The sequence below is a fragment of the Chanodichthys erythropterus genome, chromosome 12 (assembly GCF_024489055.1).
Source record: "Chanodichthys erythropterus isolate Z2021 chromosome 12, ASM2448905v1, whole genome shotgun sequence".
Lineage (NCBI taxonomy): Eukaryota > Metazoa > Chordata > Actinopteri > Cypriniformes > Xenocyprididae > Chanodichthys > Chanodichthys erythropterus.
This window is the reverse complement of record NC_090232.1, coordinates 2,492,587-2,513,825: the sequence shown is the minus strand read 5'-3', so window position 1 is coordinate 2,513,825 and position 21,239 is coordinate 2,492,587. Positions and strand designations below refer to the sequence as shown.

At 36.8% G+C, this 21,239-nt stretch overlaps 1 protein-coding gene across 8 annotated transcripts; it reads right to left on the bottom strand.

The window, feature by feature from the left end:
• Positions 1-24: 24 nt before the first annotated feature.
• On the bottom strand, positions 25-20,085 carry LOC137031873 (protein SON). Of its 8 annotated transcripts, XM_067403211.1 has the most exons (13): positions 19,964-20,085; positions 18,388-18,470; positions 18,137-18,308; positions 15,531-17,131; positions 14,270-14,652; positions 14,063-14,194; positions 13,661-13,879; positions 13,463-13,573; positions 9,602-9,718; positions 5,381-5,528; positions 5,229-5,294; positions 4,152-4,267; positions 25-623 (listed from the first exon to the last, which is right to left on the bottom strand). In XM_067403211.1, exons 1-13 carry the CDS (start codon positions 20,044-20,046, stop codon positions 465-467), a joined length of 3,390 nt encoding a protein of 1,129 aa, XP_067259312.1. In that variant the 5' UTR covers positions 20,047-20,085; the 3' UTR covers positions 25-464. The 8 variants fall into 8 exon arrangements, 4 of the variants coding, with proteins under 4 accessions (XP_067259312.1, XP_067259313.1, XP_067259314.1 ...); XR_010896623.1 differs by lacking the exons at positions 25-623; positions 5,381-5,528 and having other exon boundaries at positions 4,185-4,267; XR_010896620.1 differs by lacking the exons at positions 25-623; positions 4,152-4,267; positions 5,229-5,294 and adding an exon at positions 6,689-6,776 and having other exon boundaries at positions 5,392-5,528.
• Between the last annotated feature and the right edge of the window lie 1,154 nt (positions 20,086-21,239).

Sequence of the window (21,239 nt, the reverse complement as noted above, 5' to 3'; positions counted from 1 at the left end):
GTAAATTTTGTCAAACTGACCGGACACAATAAAGAGCATCATTTTCCAGTGACATGATTTTCAGTTTATTCTGTGTTTCATCACAAAAACTTGTTCTCTGCCAGCAACAGAACACAAGCCTTCAGAGAAGAAGATGCAATGGACCGGGGCTGGTAAAAATACAAAGCAAAGACAAACACTTTGTTCATGAAGATAAAACAGTTTTAAAGCATGCATGAAACATTTACAAGAGCAAACATAAACAATAACAGTCTAAAACAATAAAATACAGCGAACCCTCACGGTTCAAACGTAGTGAACAACGTACTCGTTACCCGTGTACATGCTAGTCTCATTTCATTGGCGTGCAAAGGTCACAGTTTACCAAATCAAGAAAATAAGCCAAAATTACAAAAAATGCATAACACGTATGCATGGGAAATGAAATCAAAGCGCTGTGCACTCAATAGGAGGCTCAGAGAGCATCACATGTTGGTGGCCGCTGTGAACACGGGGCCGGTATGAACGCCGTCTCCCGCCACCTCTCCCATCGCCTGCAGCGCGACTGTGGCCGCCATCGCCTTGGCGTGTTTCTTATTGGGACTGGCAGTCTGTGGCTGGTAATCACATCCGTTCACCACCACCTGACGGACACACAAACAGATCTGCTGACTCAAGTAACACTAGACCAAACTATTTATTTGGTGCACAATGCCCCATTCAAAAACTATTCTTTAGAAACTGGCTGTTGTCAACAAAAGAGAAGCTTTAAGGGCTACAGTTGTACTATAAAATAAAAAATTGCATTCATTTTATTAAAATATATTTCATCTTTTTAATTTATTTATTTAAATTATCTAATACTCATTAAATATATATATTTAAAAAATATATAATTATAATGATTATTATAGCTATTTAATAATAATTAACTGGTCAAAAACAGTAGGAATGTGTCTTATGATAACTCAAGTGGAAAGAGATTTTTAATAAAATCATTGTAAGGTTACTTTTCATTACTTATGAAGTCTGAGTTGGTTCTTACAAAGAGTAAATCAAATTTGAATACCCATTTTTTCAAAATTTTCCCAAACCATTCAGCCCTAAAAGGATGGGTCACACTAAAAGAAGTCTTCAGATTAAAAAGTCATTTTCAAATAATTTACAAAATTGTATGCACTCCCCTACAAAATCACCACAATCATTCTATGATTAATATTTCCAAATAAAACTATTCCACTCACCTAGTGAAACACTGCATTATTTTTCATATTGCAACATATATATTTATAGTTTTTAGCAGAAAAAAAGTTTTTTTCCAATATTGTGGATTCCTAAGGTGCTTCCCAATTCATGTACTTATGCTCTGTTCTATGCCGTTTATAGTATAGTGTGAATAGTGTGTTCAAACGGAATATTACAAAAATAAGTTACCTAATTAACAGAAAAAAGAAAAGAAAAAAAAAATGTTGGACTGTTGGACACTTCAAACACTCAGCTGTTCCTGCTTTCCTCATGTAACAGAAGGGAAGGGGCTTCCAGACTGATGTTGGATGACACAAATAACTAGTGATGGGCAGATCGAAGCTTCATGAAACACTGAAGCAGCTGAATCAAATGTGCCGTAATGATTCGAGGCTTCGAAACAATCTGACACCCGTCTCCACGCTGACCCCTAGCGGTCAGAGCAGTGCAAATGCAACAAAACTCAGGCCAAACATGCATTAAAAATACACTTTAACAAATGTATTGCAAAAGTTTTATTTAAAGTAAAATCAATTAAATGGAATTAACTAATCATCTAATAAGATTAAATATAGAGTGTCTGTATAATATTTGTTCTTTTATCAATTTTAAAGGCTTGTTTCTCTGTTCCACGACTCAAGCTAAACAGGCAAATAAGATATTAATAACTACCACTATTAATTTTAATTATTCTAATGTATAATTAAAACATCTACAACTGTATAAAACTGATCGGAGATCAGGTAATACCATAGGGTAAAGCCCTAGACACTTGTTCAATAGTTCTGTGAATCTGCATGATTCATGGGCTCACTTTATCATCGCCCTCTATCGGTGAACCATTGAAATTTCGAACTGTTTCGAAACAGTGATGACGTAATGAAGCCTCGTTCACTAAAATCACGTGACTTTGGCAGTTTGATACACGCTCCGAATCACTGATTCGAAACAAAAAGATTCATGAAGCTTCGGAGCTTCATAAAGCAGTGTTTCGAAATCGGCCATCACTACAAATAACCTTATAACATCCATACATCACACAGTTGAGTACATAGAACATAGTATAAGTGCACAAGTTGTGTCCCAAATGACTCAATCTACACTATGCATGTAGCGTTTGAATGTTATTTTTGTCATTCATCATTGAAGTCTAATAGCCCCTCCCCCTCCGCTACACAATTTAAAGGTGCCATCGAATGTTTTTTTTACAAGATGTAACATAAGTCTAAGGTGTCCCCTGAATGTGTCTGTGAAGTTTCATCTCAAAATACCACATAGATTTTTTTTAAATTAATTTTTTTAACTGCCTAATTAGAAATGCGCCGATTCAGGCTGCGGCCCCTTTAATTGCTCGCACTCTCCGCCCCCTCTCGAGCTCTCCACTATCATTGCATAAACAAAGTTCACACAGCTAATATAACCCTCAAAATGGATCTTTACAAAGTGTTCGTCATGCAGCATGTCTAATCGCGCAAGTACAGTGTTTATTTGGATGTTTACATTTGATTCTGAATGAGTTTGATAGTGCTCTGTGGCTAAAGCTAACATTACACACTGTTGGAGAGATTTATAAAGAATGAAGTTGTGTTTATGAATTATACAGAGTGCAAGTGTTTAATAATGAAAATAACGACGGTTCTTGTCTCCGTGAATACAGTAAGAAACAATGGTAACTTTAATCACATTTAACAGTACATTAACAACATGCTAACGAAACATTTAGAAAGACAATTTACAAATATCACTAAAATTATCATGATATCATGGATCATGTCAGTTATTATCGCTCCATCTGCCATTTTTCACTGTTGTTCTTGCTTGCTTACCTAGTCTGATGATTCAGCTGTGCACAGATCCAGACGTTAATACTGGCTGCCCTTGTGTAATGCCTTGAACATGGGCTGGCATATGCAAATATTGGGGGCGTACATATTAATGATCCCAATGTTATGTTGAGATTCGCCTGTTCTTCGGAGGTCTTTTAAACAAATGAGATTTATATAAGGAGGAAACAATGGAGTTTGAAACTCAATGTATGTCTTTTCCATGTACTGAAGTCTTGTTATTCAACTATGCCAAGGTAAATTCAATTTTCAATTCAATGGTTTTTAAAGCTGCGACAGTTGAGTGCATAAAGTGTCCCACACTCCACACTTCATTTTTAACGTTAATTTAGTGCATCATCCGGGTGTTTAAAGGTGCAGTGTGCAGAGGATCTATTGACAAAAATGCAATTTAATATACATAACTATGTTTTGAGTGGTGTGTAAAGACCTTACATAATGAACTGTTGTGTATGTATTACCTCAGAATAAGCCATTTCTATCTCATACACCACGGGTCCCCTTACATGTTAAGCAGTCCTTTTGCACCAGCATGGTTCTACAGTAACCCTAAATGGACAAACTGCTCTACAGAGCGCGTTTCCTCACTATGTTCGTTGGTGTTTTTAGAGGCAGCTTGCATCATCACTACGTTGAATACGCACGAAGTAGCAGTAGTAGTAGCTGTCTGTTTTATTAGAAGCAGAGACCATTCTTTGTTAGAAGTAAAAAGAAACCTCAGTGCTCGACTGACTATCTGCTGTCTCAGACAATGACATCTTTAACACTGCACCTTTAAAGTGCACTTTTTCTTTTTGGAATTTACTGTGTGAACTACTTACACTATTTATACTTAAAAACAGCATAGAATAGTGTATTAATACACAAATTGGGACGCACCTATAGTGTATAGTACATCATTAGGGACACAACTCTGGTTTGTTATAATATTGTGATGTCTAAATTCACATCCCATTTGAAAATACTTTATTTACTTTATCTATTTAAAGTAATTTATTTACTTTATTTTATTTTTAGTGGGTTTTACATAATATTTTTATGCAAAACAATAAAAAATTGTATTAAAAAAAAAAAAAAACTAACCTTGAACAGAAAGTTCTTGCGGTGGTCGGGTCCGCTGTGGTGCACCATCACAAACTCCGGCTGCAGCCACTTCTTCTTATTGCACATCTCCATCAGAGCAGATACGGGATGCTTCCCTGCAGGCGGAATAAACATGATTTATACAAAGTCCCATAAGCAAGCTGATTTCACATTTGGGGTAGAGTTAGGGTTAGGGCTGGGTATTGACACAATTTTCACGATTAGATTCACATGCTTTCGATTAAATTCGATTAAGATTTTGATTATTTTGGATGTAGTATTTCAGTTACAGCACATTTTTCTAGAGGAAAAAAATCTCTCAACTAATGCTGTTAACTACACATGAGAGTCAGCTGATTTATTCAAACATGCATTAAATATTGAAGAACATTATAATAATATGTAACGGTGCATCGCTAAATGTGACGTTACGTGACATTGAAGCTGTTTTATTGAGTCTTTCCGAGGTTGAAACACTGATTGAGCGATTACACGAGACATGATATTTCGGTAAGTTGTACTGTATATTTTAACATACCTTCAGATGTTCATGCATGTTTATTTCGCTGTAACTGGTATTAAAGCGGAGGAGAGGATGATCACATGCTTCTCTTTAACTGAGGCGCTAAAGCGATCTGTCACGCCACATTAAACAGCGCCAAAATCGTATTTATTTTCTGAATCTCATAAGATGGACGTCATTTGAAATCTGAGACTTTGCTTCATATCAAAAGTAACAAAGATTATTGCGATTTATTGGATGGGAGGAGCTACATATTCTGCTCAACTGAAAACAGACTAATCGATTCTTGGGATTTAAGAATCGATAACCGTTCATAAAAATGAGAATCGATTAAAATCGAGAAATCTATATTTTTTACCCAGCCCTAGTTAGGGTTGTGAAGCCCACATTTCATCAACCAATCTCTGACTTGTAAAGCCTGACAGACAACGATCAGGCAAAACATTATGAGCACTGACAGGTGAAGTGAATATTATCTCTTCATCACGGCACCTGTTAGTGGGTAGGATAATGTTGGGTATGTCACGTCACGTGTCTTGTGATCAAACACTCACCTAGAAGATCCTTCATCACCACAATGTTGCCAGACTTCTGGGTTTTTTCTCCTTCTGCTACAAGCCCTGAAGAGACAGAAGCACATGACATCATGACTAGCATATTAGCGATGACATCATCACGCAATGGCTTCTTCGCGGCCTGCTCTCACCCTTGCGGTCCGTTTTGAAGTCGATAATAATGGGCTCCACTGTGCCTTCCCTGTGCTTCCCCAAACCCTCCCCTGAACGCCATCCCATCTTCCTCATCAACAACTCGCCCATCCCGCCCGAGACCGGTGCGGCCCGCAGGAACTGGTCCTGAATGGAACGGGACAGATTCAGACAGAGAGAAAGAGAGGCAAACGGAGAGAAACGACGAGTAGTGAGAGATTCGCTCGTTCGGGCGGGTCGCATCATTTCAACCGGAGTTGTGTTTAAAATAAAAGACTAGATAAAATAATATAGCCTGAATTTACATTTTAACAGTTCAAGTTGTTATAATATAGAATATGAAAATTGTTTAAATGTAGTTATTTAAAGCAGTTTAAAAGACTAAACTAGTATAAATATACATATAAACACCACCATGGCTGCATTTATTTGATCAAAAATTCATCAAAAATAGTGAAATATTATTACAATTTAAAACAGATGTTTTCTATGTGAATATATTAGTAAATTGTAATTTATATCCAGTGATCAAAGCTGAATTTTCAGCATCATTACTCCAGTCTTCAGTGTCACATGATCCTTCAGAAATCATTCTAATATGATGATTTGCTGCTCAAGAAACATTTATGATTATTATCAATGTTGAAAACATTTTTGTGGAAACTCAACCACCATTCAAAATTTTGTGCATTAAACTAATCAAAAGTAAAGACATTTATAATGTTAAAAAATATTCTATTTCAAATAAATGCTGTTCTTTTGAACTTTCTATTCATCACAGAATCCTGAAAAATAAAATGCATCAGTTTAACTGTTTTCAACATTGATAATAATCAGAAAAGCAGCAAATCATCACATCAGAATGATTTCTGAAGGACCATGTGACACTGAAGACTGGAGCAATGATACTAAAAAAAAAAAAAACAGGCATAAATTGCATTTTACAATATATTCACATAGAAAACAGCTATTTTAAATTCTAATAATATTTCACAATTTTGCTGTTTTTATTTATTTATTTATTTATTTTTTGGACCAAGTAAATGCAGCTTTGGTTTAAAATGTAAAACATTTAAAAAAAAAAAATCATAATTCCAAACCTTTTAACCGGTAGTGTATATCTTACACATAACACATAACTAATTTAATGTGCAAGCCTTCAACAGGCGAAGCATCAATACCGTCCTGAACAGAACTCAGGCTTTGAGTCGGTTCAGTGGAAACAAACAAGAGCACATGGCAGAAATGCATCAGTTCACACACAAATCCACATGAATAGAAGGAAGGGTGCTGGAGGACGTACGTACCTAGGCCCCCATCATCGGCCGAGCATCTGACGTGAATAGAAGGGGCCTGACTCTGACCATGGCAACAAGGCAGCTACAAGGACTGACCCTGCAACAAGTGTCCATACAGAGGGGTGAGAGTTCACAGGTCAAACTGTGAGCCCCCACCCCTCGTCCATCCGTGTCCCAACCCAACCAATGAGCTTGAGCCTCGCTGGCAGTGGATGCCAAAAAAAAAAAAAAAAAAATCCCAAAAGGAGCAAACATTGACCCTTTCGATGCTTCCTCTCCGGAAATCAATTTTAGACTACATCAGGGTCAAATGCTCCTTCCACCTTCAATATCATTTGAACAATTTGGATCCCGCTCTTAAATAAAGAGTGAGCTCCAAACATATCACACAGGTTTATACATTGAGACTGTCGTATCTTTGGTAACACTGCCCTGAATAAATGAGCCGTATTTAGTTGTGTGAATGCTATGATCTCTCTGCAGTCTAAAATAAAACTTCATGTCTTAAATGTAAAGTTTGTATTACATGTCAGTCAGCATCCAAAGCCTTCTCAGCTACAACGAGACTCATTGCAAACACATGTATGTATACACTTTTGACTGAAAGGCTTATGTTGTGTAAATTGAATAATAATAAGACCAAAAGGGTTTTTAGGAGTGCCTAAAACCTCTTAGAGTAACTGTAACATACGACTTCAAGTGATTTATTGCTTTAATAAAAGTACATCAATATGAAAAAGACACTACTTTACATTTACACTAATGTTTAAAATTTGATGTCAGTAATTTTTTATTTTTTTTTATTCAGCAAGGATGCATTAAATTGAGCAAAGGTTACAGTAAAGACATGTATAATGTTACAAAGATTTCCATTTCAAATTAATGCTGTTCTTTTTGACTTTCTATTCATGTTAGGATCCTGAAATTAAAAAAAGTGTCACGGTTTTCACAAAAATATTTATGTAATAATACATTGATAATAATCAGAAATGTTTCTTGAACAGCAAATCAGCATGATTTCTGAAGGATCATGTGACACTGAAGATTGCTGAAAATTCAGCTTTGCATCAAAGAAATAAATTACATTTTACAACATATTCACATAGAAAACAGCTATTTTAAATGGTAATAATATATTTCATGATTTTTACTGTATTTTTGATCAAATAAATGCAGCCTTGGTGAATATTAGGGATGCACAGATATGAAAATTGTCCGATAAATGATAATTCTTCATATTTGAAAGCCGATAACCGATATATTGGCTGATAAATCTTTTTATATAATTTTTGAGCCTGATTACAAAAACAAAAGTCTCACCAATAAAAGCTACAATTATAATGTTCTCATTAAATTATAATGTAGCCTTAAATACAGACCTGTGCTGTATTTTACTTTTTGAAGTAAATTCAATCATATTTCAAGCCATTCAAAACCATCATGGTGAACAGTGCGCATCTGTGAACAGTGTCTCCGCAGAAGGAAATAATCCATTATTTATCGGCTTTAATATATCAGCCAATTTCTTTTATAAGGCCGATAACGATAACATTAAAAATGAACATTTAATTGGCCGATATATCGTGCATCCCAAGTGAACATGAGAGAAATCTTACCAACCCCACATGTCTGAACAGTAGTGCACATTAATATAGTTCACTAATCTAACTGTAGGTTGAAATCATGTGGTCACCGGTGTGCATACATTGGCCATTTTCTGCAGATTTCAGAGTCGGATCCTGATGCATATTTCTCTACTCATTGGAAGGTTCCAGGTCATTCAGAGGAGGGGCGGAGAGACTTACTTCACATCCTCTTCCTTCCTCCCCTCTCTCAAAAGACACTTTTTAGATGAGTAAAGTGAGATGTGCTGCCCATCCATCATTGCATCTGCTACGACAGAATTTCACATATAAAACATCTGCATGACCATGCACAAGTGGTGTACCCGTCCAACTGCTTCTGCGCTGCTTATTTTAATCAAGAGAGGCTCGTTTCCTTCAAAAGATCACGATCAAGTCAAATATTTGCACTTAAAGGGGTCCTATTATGCTTTTTTAGTGTGTAAAGTTGGGTAAAGCATGAAAAAGTCCCTCCAGCAGGAGTTAATTCGCAGAATAAAGGCGCGGAGCCTGGTTGAGTTAGTAGTGTGATAAAACTGGCGGTTATGATAATTTCCCAAACACCAATCACAACACACTGCTCCAGCCGACCAATCAGAGCACATTATGCTTTCAGAAGGAGGGGCTTCATAGAGACAGGAACTAAACAGAACGTTACTGACAGACTGGGAAGAGAGGAGCTGCAACAATAGAGAATATGAGGAAAATAATCAACATTCAAGCAGGAAAACCTGCTCTAGTAGAGCACAAAAACAACATCAAGACTTTGAAAAAGGGCATAATAGGTCCCCTTTAAAAGAAAAGACAAGCTCTTTTTCTTTCTTTCAGCTGACGTCAGTAAACGCACAGCTCTGATCTGTCTTTTGACAAGATCGTTTCCACGGATACACTGACGTCATGCTCAGTGCAAAGATCAATACTTATTAATTAAAAAGCGGCCGGTGTGAACTATCATTGGACTGCGGTCTGATTAACAGCTCAGTTGGGTACACCAATTGGCAAAGTAATCACAGATGACAATTCTTATATGCCTTATAAAAGGGGATGATGGGTATTTTGAGTTTGAGAGCATTTCAGGATCTATTTTACCCTTCAAGTGCAATGTGAGCGTATGTCTGAACAGTGTAAATATAAGCACAGTAAGTCATAAGCATCTGACTGCAATATACCAACTTTCATGTTGTCAACTTTTATGATTCTTGGGAATTTAACACACATATATGATGCAAAACACAAACCATCAAGCACAATGTATGTCCAGATTAATTGTAAGAGTGGTGCCGTTGACTCAGGGCTTTACCTTCTTAATCCAGGCTTGTGGGCCACTGTTAGAGAGCTCGTCAGATGAGAGCACTTGAGCGCCTGTTGAACCTGTGAAGAGGCCGGGAATGGTGTTGGACTGGGCCCATGCATCAACCTGTGGATGTTATTACCAGACATGAGCAACGAAATCATGATAAATTGAAACTAAGTTTTAAACCTAGGCTAATACAGAATGTATTAGAGCAGCACGACTCTGGATAAATTGAGAATCACAACAAATTCTCCCATCATTCTGAACAGAAAACAAAAAAAAAATATCATGTAATTTATTAGAGGTTCTGACAAAATGTTAATTGCTGCAGTCCATTTAAAATGTTATAGTTTATTTGAATGAATTGTTACAATAAAGAAAATCAGGTTGAGTGAATGATTCAATGACTCACTCATAAATACTTGTTTCATTACTGAATGAATCAGTGTTTTTGAACGAAACTCTTGAATGAATGATTCAATGACAAATGCATTTTTTAACAGTCACTTGTCACCACCTACTGGTGTAACGATGTAATCGATACAATCGTTATTTGAAGCGCAAAGCTACTTTCAATTTGCTCTATTTCGATCGCTTCAGTAGACATCAGTGTTTATATTCAAATGATATACTTTTATCTCAGTATTTCTGTGATAATTTGAATATTTGTAGCAGAAATTATGATACTGTGTGGTTGAAAACACTGTTTGTGGAGCTGTTTCATACCTATATACATGGGCGGCATTAGGGGGGGCAATAATTTTTCCCGATGTGAGCCGTCAGCTCGTCCACTACAATTTGGAGCGGTTTATATATATATATATATATATATCTATATCTATATATATATATATATATATATATATATAATTTGTCTGGTAGGCTATTAAATTCCTCTTATTATTATTATGCTACTTTTATTATTCAGATAATATTGTAATTAATTTTCCACACAATATCATAGCGCATCACCGCATAACCGATGCGCTGTGAGTGAGGATAAAAGATTAGTTGGATACTCATTTAAAAAACAACTAGTTTATTTTCGTAAAATTTTACATTTTTTTCCTCACTATGGACCACAAGAGAAATATTAAGAAAATAAATTAATAGTCTCTAAGAGGATATGCGCCGAAAGATGCCAAAAGCTCAGTTTTTACCACAGTCTATGGTTTTTACTTTCAGTTTCTGTACCAGCCGCGGCTCTGTATGGGCAGGTGGGGCAGAGCCTTACCAAAATATTAATAGGCCTACCCCTATGTACACTGAATTAATAATACATTATAAATGTGTTCAGCATTCTGCAACAAATAATTTTCAGATTTTCTAGACTACTTTAAGTCGTAAAGTGAGCTGGATATATTTAATTGTAGCGCATGGATTCGACAGGCATGTATTCATAATACTAAGCGGGGAAGCCCCATCCCAGCTCTACAGCGCCACACAACTTTCCTATGTAAATCTGTGGTGAAAAATTGAATTGCAGCACCCTCTCATAGAGAGCCATAGTGGCAGATTTCTGGCTGCCCCGCTTATTTCCACGTTAAACACACCTCACGTACACCTCGCTCCAGACCAAGACGATATCAGTCACGCTTCAGATATGTGTCTGCATCAGGTCAGTAACTGTTTGGCATGTCTGTTCTTCCTATATGGAGTAGCGTATAACATTAATGAGGGTATAAACCCTTTAATTTAAATGTGCTCATTTCTCGAATTCCTACATAACTATTCTAAAACAATATTCTACAAACAAAATTCGGAAGCAATAAATACAATTCTAAGATTTTGTGTGTTGTGTGTACTAAAGTCTGTCGATCATCATTAGAGCGCCACCCTCAGGCTGAATAACGCAAGGACATTCAAATTCTGCCAAAAGTGTGTCTGATGTGTTCAGCGATTAGAATATAAAGCTTGCAAAGTGTTTATAATAAACTACACTCTAAAAAATGCTGGGTAAAAAAAAAACCAAGCTGGGTAAAATATGGACAAACCCAGCAGGTTGGGTTAAAATGTTTATAATAAACTAACGTTAACACCCAGAATCTGCCCTACCTATATTTATGGCAAGGAGCCGCTACTGTTCTCCAGTGAGACTTCATCCGCATAACTCTCACGCAAAGTTTGCTCATTGTTTGTGTGATATCAACTGGCTCGGCTTCATGGTTTAAAATCGTAATACCTATTATCAATATTGCGACGTGACATTTTTCTTTATCATCAGTTGCTGAAAATGATGAACTCTGATTCCAGATATCGTCCGCGTCATTTCCCGTGATAATACAATTAAGTGAATTATTAAATAAATAAGTAAAAAAAAAGAACAAGCAAACTTAAACTTGTTTGCTTAAAACTTCCGCGAATAATTTGCTGATGCAGGTACAAAAAGATGTTTACCTGCAAAAAAAATAAATAAATAAATAAATTCTTGCCCCCCCTAACTAGAGACTCAAATGTCGCCCATGCCTATATACATGACAACAGCTCTCTCTGGCTCAGCGGCAGCGCCAACATAGATTAGTAAGGAATGTTCTGGTGTGATTTTGTCAAAGGTTTAATAGACAGGCAAATTGTTCTCATTTAGGAATGAGATCGCGTGGGTGTTTGAATCGTGATCACAATCTTAACAATTAATCATGCAACTCTAGAATATATGCAGTTTTTTAATATTTTCTGCACCGATTGTGAGGGAAATCATTGGAAATGTGGCAAAACAGAGCACTGCACTCCAGTGTTATTTTAGTATTATTTATATACTACTATAGTATTTATTAATATTTTATTTTAATTTTAGTAATTTTGTTATTAAAAAAAAAAATTACAAAAGCACTTATTTCTATATCGTTATTTTTATTCAGTCTCAGTAATTTTAGTACTTCAAATTCAGCTTATTTAATTGCAAAGGCACATTTCTAATTTTCACTCAAGTTTTTCATATTTCATATTAAGTTTTTCATATCACTTTCTAATATTTGTATTTTATTTCAGTTTTATTTCAATAACCGAAAACGGATTTTAAGTAGATTTTTAGTTAACAATAACAGCACTGCTACACTCATACTAGTAGCTGATTTAATTTAATATTAAATTTGATTATATACAGTAGTGGCCAAAAGAGATGTCCAGTCTAGGAAAATTGACATCTTCACCCATAATATAAATATTATTACCAATTTGTTAAAGATTTTGCATAGTTGTGCTTGGAGCCAATTGTTTTATTTGCGATAACGCAATAAAAACATGCCAAATAATGCCAACTTCATTTTTGGACAGGCTGTCATACATAGAGATGATGAACCCCTGCAAAAACAGGAGAGCAAATATTAATAATCAATAACTAACTTATGTTGTAGTCAGTGTATGCTTTTTCCTGTCATCTTTTTGATTTTCTATGCACTTTTTTTGCATATTAAAATAAACCCATAGCTGTAGTTTGCCTTTTTTTGCCAAATAATTTTGCCAGATAAATACCTTAACCAAGTTTAGAGTTTTGTTTTTCCTTCATACTTAAAAAATATTAAATATTTTTCTCATATTTTGTTCACATAATCAGACATCTTGGGTCATTAAAAACACATATCCCCTCTGGACATCACTTTTGGCCACTACAGTAATATTATATTTTCTGTTGTCATTTTAATTTTAGTTTAAGTTTTATTAATTTTGTTATTTCTATACATCTTTTTTATACAGCTATTTTTTTTTCAGTTGCTTCAACTTATTTAGCTTTAGTCATTTAAAATAGATTTGAATAGTTTAGTTAACAATAACAACACTGCTACACATACTAGTAGCTAAAAGCAAGATTAAATTAGCCGACACTTTCTGTGATTTATGGACCATGTATGCTCTCAAACCCAAACGTACTTGCTCCTGAGCCCGATTGAGCATACACATGGCATTGATGTCGAAAGGGTTTTCCGCCAATCTCTTCTGTGCAACCGCTCTCTCACTGACGGCCAATGTGATGTCCACAGGCTGGAAACGAAAGACAAGAGCTTAGACAAGCTGTAGATGAGGCTTATTTGAGATCAATTTGTTGCATTTCAGAAGCTGAACACTGACTTGAGAAGGTGCTTCAGGAAAGACACTATCATTTTCCTTGGTGGTTTCCTCAGTCCCAGAAACTACTGTCGCAGGCGGCTTTTCTGTTTTCTTTTCGACCGGCACCCATTCCCCATAGGCACCATCAGCCTCCTTCTTCCTATGCTGGGATCCGGAGGACACCGGGAACTCCTTAGCAAAGGCCACTTCGGTTCGGGCAGCCGGCTTTAATGAGGTACTCTGAAAGACAAGAGAACACAGAAAAGTTAAAGCCCACTTCATAATTTATGGTAAAATTCATGTTTGTAACACAAATAGTGTTGGCCAAGTTTAATGTGGTCTGAAGTGTAATACTATGAGTTAATGAACCTAACCTCAAGTATGAACAACAGTAACAGTGATGCGAAAAAGTGAGACACTTACACCGAGACTGAAGGCAATGCCCTTATTCTCCTTAAGGGAAGCTCCACATAGCTTCTCATCCTCTTCATCGTCTGACACGTGTGGTTTTGCGATGGCCATCTCTTCCTTACTCTCGGCTATCTTCTTGCATCTCTGAAGGATTAAATAAACCGTTGACTCAATGCAGACCAAGAAACACCAAACCGCAAGCACATGCACAACCCTTACCTCTGTTAGCTCTTTAATGCTGAAGGTGTTCGCCTGTTTTGTCACTTTCTTTTTGGCTTCTTCAATACTGGCAAGATTAGGTGTGGCTGAAGATGGTGGCTTGTTGACGATTGTGGGTAGTGGGGCCATTTGTGGGAATGAAGCCAAGGCACCCATGCTGGACAAAGCAGCGGTCATGGTGGCGGCAGTCATACTAGCCATAGCAGCATTCATAGTCATGTTTGTCATCACTGGCATGGTTAAGGACAAGGATGTAGAATTTTGGGATTGCAAGGGTAGTTGAAGAACAGCTTTGGGCCTGAGACTCTCTGGGATGGGCACGCCTGCCTTGGCACACATAGCTGCAGCATTAGCCTTAGCTATTTCCAGCAACTGCTCCTTATCTGGATATAGGAAAAACAACAGTGAGAGAAAACCAATCCAATATATTTTCAAATAAAATTTTCCTGATAATTTACTCACCCCCATGTCATCCAAGATGTCCATGTCCTTCTTACTTCAGTTGAAAAGAAATTAAGGTTTTTGATGAAAACATTCCAGGATTATTCTCCTTATAGAGGACTTCAATGGGCACCAAACGGTTAAAGGTCAAAATTACAGTTTCAGTGCAGCTTCAAAGAGCTTTAAATGATACGAGGAATAAGAGTCTTATCTAGCGAAACAATCAGTCATTTTCGAAAAAAATTGTAAATATATATGCTTTATAAAAACGAATGAAATGAAATCGCCTTCCAAGTGGTTCCGCCAAAACCGCACTTTTGTATTCTACTTACGGAAAAAATGGAACTGGCACTGCGTTCGTTCCGTAAGTAGAATAGAGAAAGGCATAGGACATACAGCGTAAACTTTTTGAAGAATACGAAAGTGCGGTTTTGGCGGAACCACTTGGAAGGCGATCATTTGTTTATATAAAGCATATCCATTTAAATTTTTTTCCAAAAATGGCCGATCATTTCTCAAGATAAAACTCTTATTCCTCGTCTGGTATCATTTAAAGCCCTTTGAAGCTGCATTGAAACTATAATTTTGACTTTTGAGGCCATTGAAGTCCACTATAAGGAGAATAATCCTGGAATGTTTTCATCAAAAACCTTAATTTCTTTTCGACTGAATAAAGAAAGACAAGAACATCTTGGATGATATGGGGGTGAGTAAATTATCAGGAAAATTTTATTTGAAAGTGAATTAATCCTTTAATAATTCAGAAAATGTTGACCGGTAGTGTAAAAGTAAAGGATAGAATTCCAAAGTTTCTTCATACCAAGTTCCGTAAGACGTGGAGGTGTCTTGCTGGCACTACGTCGAGTTCTGGACGTTGATCTTTTCTTACGGAGAATGAGGACTGGAGAGCGACTGGGTTCTCGCTTCCATCTGTCCCGCTGATTTAGCGATCGGCTTCCGAAACCTCTTCTCCAGCGTGAGCCGGATCGAGATCTCCTCCTCGAATGTGAGCGAGACCTCTTTCTTGATTTAGACCGTCTGCTTCTGTCGGGAGTTCGAGATTTCCTCCTACGGCCTTGTGAGCGAGATCTCGATCTTCTCTTTTTGGGCGACCTCGATTTCGAACGTTTGCTCTTTGTTCTGGACTTGTGCGATTTTCTTTCAGAGGGCGATCGAGACTTTCGTGAAGGCGACCTGGATTTTCTCTTTTTCGATGACGACTTTGATCTGGATCGTGCAGCTACTTTGGATCTTGAGGACGTTTGTTGTTGACTGGGAGATTTGGATGGTGAGGTTGAGTTCCTCTTGATTGAAGTCTCTATGCCGGTTATTGGATTTGTGTTGGTTTCTTTCTTGTCAAGGTTGGCAGCACACTCTGAATCTTTTGGCGTAATGGTTGAGAACGTTGAGGGTTCTTCAGATATATTGGTCACTTCCAAAGGCAACTCAGGTGTAATGCACTTCTGGGAAGACTTGGTCTCAGATGGCTCTGCCAAGAAGGGGACTGGCCGCCAAGATCCAGTGACGGCAACTGTGTTGAAACCAGAACTCGTGCTGATGGACGCTACCTCAAACAACTTGGTGTCCGAGTTCACAGCCAATGTTGGACTTTTTCCATTCTCAGTTGTATTCTGAGACACACTTTTCTGTATTTCCATTGCACAACTTGTATTATTGTCCACTGCTAGATCTGTTTCATTCTTAATCAATTCAGTTTTCTTTAGTTTATCTTTCAGATCAGACCTTGATTTTGAAACGGACCTTGATTTAGAAGGTTTCGTTCTACTTCGAGACTTACTCCTGGAACGCCGTGGTGAGCGAGACCTAGATTTTGACACAGACCTTCTGTTCTTCCTTGAGATCACAATAGACCTTGATCTAGTTCGCCTGGAGCGCGACCTGGATCTTGAATGTTTGCTTCTTCTGACAGAATGAGACCTGGACCGATTGTTGCGCCTCTTTGACCTTGATCTACTTCTCTCTCTCTGTTGATGTGACCTCTTTTTGGAGCTATTTCTGGAGCGGGAGGTTGACTTTGATCGCCGTTGCCGTTTTGAAGACCGAGATCTTGATCTGCGTCCTGACTTCCATCGGGGTGATCTTGATCCTCTAGAAGTGTCCTTACTTTTAGATGTTCTGCTGGAACTTGTTTTCTTATCCTTGGGCTTTTCGTTTTCAGTGCTTTTGCGGACAGAATTCTCCATCTTGGGAATAATGTCAGGCAAAACATCAGATGTGTCTTTGAGCTCAGACTTTGAAATCTTACCTGCTGAAGAGGACTTCGTATTTTCATTAGAAGGTTTTGATTCAGACTCAGATTCAGAACCAGATGCTGAAGAGCTTTCAGACCTTGAGCCAGACCTTTTCACTTTGTCTGCATCTTTGCTTTTTTTCTTCTTCTTTCTCTTCTTTTTCTTTCCACTTTGGACAACAAACAAACACAGGAAAAAATGAGCTCATTAGGAATAAAAACTTTGAAAACAACCACAAAATCAAACCCGTTAAGATTAATTTGAACAGCCGTAAATTAAAACCATTAGAGAGGAGACTGATCCAACAGTATGAATAATCAAAGGTAATGAAGAAAGACTTTTATCCAATAAACATCTGATTCTACTCTGAAGTTGATCCCTAAACATTAAGCAAACAGATCTTGTCACATTTTGTGAATATAACCAGAGGCATCACTAGGCCCATTTTAGGAGGGCTTTAGCTCCCCTAAATTTCCACCCAGCCCCACCTACAAATTTGCTATTAACTCTGTAATATGTACACTAATTTGTGATCGCCTCAGTCCCCTTTAAAACTCATATGAAACCGGCAGCAGGCTTCGGCTCATCACCGTATTTTAGTCTGCATTATTCAACGTGTTCTTCAGTGCCAGCATCAAAAGCTGGTTAAGTTTTTTTTTTTTTTGTTTTTTTTTCTGGGCATTACTGGCATTTTGATTACACAATAAATTGTATTTGATTTGATTTCCATTTAATTGTAGTCTCTGCCTGGGGATGCTCCCCTACAGGAGGAAAAAGGTTATATTATTCAATATATAAATTTTACTAGTATGATTAAAATGTGTCCCATTCACTGAGAGAGACACTATATGACAAAGCAAGGAGAACTCTACCATTTAAATGCGATAATTTTGCATAATTTACAATGCATAATATTAGTATGTAATTAAATGTAAAAGTAGCCTATGTAATTAAAATTAGTTTCAATAAATACAAATATTGATAAAAATCACACATTATTTGTTGTTTGTCACATGTAGTAGACAATTTTTGTGCCATGGGTAATAGGAGGATTTTCCACCTGGTTACCACCACATGTATATTTCAAACCTGTGGGAAGCACTGAAGTCATTGTCAATTTAGGGTGACTAAACTAACATTAATTGTCTTTTGCAAGTGCCCCGAACTGTCTCACCTTTCATGGGTCTCTTTGTCAGACTCAGTCTCTGAGCTACTGTCTTTTCCTTCTTTCCGTTTCTTTCTCTTCTTTTTGCTTTTGTGTTTTTTGTGCTTTTTACTCTTCCTGTGTTTAGTGCTGGTGTCCTCTTTACCATGGTTATCTTGGGGGTCAGTGTGTGTGATTTTATCTGCAGTGAAAGCAAAGACTTATTAGTGATAGAATATATGTCAGAAAACACAAAAAACATAGGTGTATTGACAACTAACCTGTTGGTGTGTTAATTTTTTCTTCCTTTTGTCCATCTTCTATTGTCTCTGTCACAGGTTCAGATTGTGGCTCATCTGTCACACTGAATGAAAAAACATTTTTTTGCTTATTTAAAACATGACATAGATGTAGATTAAGTCCACTGTCTTTGTTGATTTCTTGAGTAAAATTCCCAAAATGTGTCTGTCACCTACAACGTACAATTCAACAGAATTGTACAATTCATAATCTCAGAAATAATCTCTTAAGCCGGGCACACATTTAATGACTAGCTAAAACATTCTAAGACTGTGCTCAACACACAGTGATTGTTTCCTACGACTGAAGCAGATTTAAATACTTACACATAGAATTTGAACACCGACTGTAATTGCAGACTGAACGCAACTGGCTCTGACTGGACGTGTTTGAGTGCAATCAGTATCAATTTACATTCATAATCGGCCTTACAATCGTTAAGTGTGTGCGCGGCTTTACTCTCAGGAATACAAAGAAAATGCTGTAAGACCCACTAAAGTAATTTTCAGTGCTCATTGGACATGTAAGACACTATTTTGGGGCATGTAACATTGTACTACCATGGTTTTTGGACATTTACCACAGTGCAATTTTGTTTTTTGGACATTTATCATGGTACTAATATGGTTTTTGGACATTTACCATGGTGCTACTATGGTTTTTGGACATTTACCATGGTGCAATTTTAGTTTTTGGACATTTACCACGGTGCAATTTTGGTTTTGGACATTTACAATGGTGCTACTATGGTTTTTGGACATTCACCATGGTGCAATTTTGGTTTTTGGACATTTGCAATGGTGCTACTATGGTTTTTGGACATTTACCATGGTACTACTATGGATTTTGGACATTTACCATGATGCTACTATGGTTTTTGGACATTCACCATGGTGCAAATTTGTTTTTTAAACATTTACCATGGTGCAATTTTGGTTTCTGGACATTTACCATGGTGCTACTATGGTTCAATCACACTTTACATATTGCTTCAAATAATCTTCATAATAAAGAGATAAATAACAGTATTGTCAAAAAAATGAAGTTTTTGTCTTTCAGATAAAACACATAACAGTTCTGTCACTGATTGGCAACTTCCCAGCAATTGTGTTACCACTGGGTAAATATAACGAATAAACAATTATGATAACACAAGTGATACCATTTTAAAATGTCACCCATTTATATGAAACAATAATGGTGGAAGCTCAGTTAACCATGGTAACCTTCATTGGCCAATCTACAGCTTTAATTACACAAAACATTTTTTTTTTTTACACTGGAGTAACTTGTAATTTCAACGCTATATCAACACGATGAAGCATGGAATATGTGGTAACGTACACATGGCAACAAACAGCGACACTTGAACCGACAATACACAATTCAGTCTCAAAACTATCATTAAATGTTTAAACACTGTACCTCAGTAGAGTTTGTGTACACTACAGTGATCATAACAGCTAATGTTTAGCTAATCAGCTAAATCAAATCAACGCGTTCTTAATGAAACTGTCGCGATATCTTAAGTCACGAGTAAAAGGTCGAACGTTTTACCTGATTTCTTGAGTTTCATCCTCGATTTCTTTAATCTTACTCATTACAAAATCCCTGAAAATCTGCTCGATATTGGTCGCCATCACAGTAGGAGCGTTGTTGGGTCCTCCAGTATCCCAGAATGCCTCATCAACGGCTTCTTCCTCCGGTCACCACAGCGACCGACAGCGGCGCGAAAGCGGCAAATTCAAAATGTCAAAATCGTTGCAGTCAAACGGCTAATAACAAAAATAACTTTTGCCGTCAAAACTTCATATAATAATAGCGGAAATATAATCGAGCGATTAATAACGCTTTAGTAATCACCAAAAATAACCATGATAACCATATTATTTGCGAAAATGGTGAGTATTACCAAGTCTTATGTAGTCGATTAACCCTGTAATAATTGTCAGAAAAATCTATATTTAAATGGAAAAGTTTGTTGTTTTATACAAAATATAAAAATTAAGTTTTGAATATTAGATACATAATGGCTATTGTATGATGTAGTGAAAATGTGGAATTTTATTCAGAGGCCCAAACTGAGCATTAAAGGGTAAAGTTCACCCCCCAAAAAATGAAAATAATTTTTTATTATTTTTATTAATTCCTTTTGTTACTCACCCTCATGCCATTCCACACCTGTAAGACCTTCATTAATCTTCAGAACACAAACTGAGATATTTTCGATCTGATGGTTCCTTGAGGCCTTCATAGCCAGCAATGACATTTCCTCTCTCAAGATCCATTAATGTACTACAAACATATTTAAATCAGTTCATGTGAGTACAGTGGTTCAATATTAATATTATAAAGCGACGAGAATATTTTTGGTGCAGCAAAAAAATCAAAATAATGACTTATATAGTGAAGGCGGATTTCAAAACACTGCTTCAGGAAGCTTTGGAGCGTTATGAATCAGTATATTGAATCATGATTCGGATCGCGTGTCAAACCGCCAAACTGCTGAAATCACGTGACTTTGGCGCTCTGAACCGTTGATTCGACACCGAAGCTTCCTGAAGCAGTGTTTTGAAATCAGCCATCCCTATATAAGTCGTTATTTTGTTTTTTTGGCGCACCAAAAATATTCTCGTCGCTTTATAATATTAATATTGAACCACTGTACTCACATGAACTGATTTAAATATGTTTTTAGTACATTAATGGATCTTGAGAGAGGACATGTCATTGCTGGCTATGCAGGCCTCACTGAGCCATCGGATTTCAACAAAAATATCTTAATTTGTGTTCCGAAGATTAACAAAGGCCTTACGGGTGTGGAACGACATGA

Coding starts and splice junctions, on each gene's coding strand:
- LOC137031873 (XM_067403211.1), bottom strand. CDS start 20,046: ATGGCGACCAATATCGAGCAGATTTTCAGGGATTTTGTAATGAGTAAG. Junction 14,195..14,269: donor GCATTAAAGAGCTAACAGAG/GTAAGGGTTGTG, acceptor TTAATCCTTCAG/AGATGCAAGAAGATAGCCGA. Junction 13,880..14,062: donor GCATTGCCTTCAGTCTCGGT/GTAAGTGTCTCA, acceptor CTTGTCTTTCAG/AGTACCTCATTAAAGCCGGC.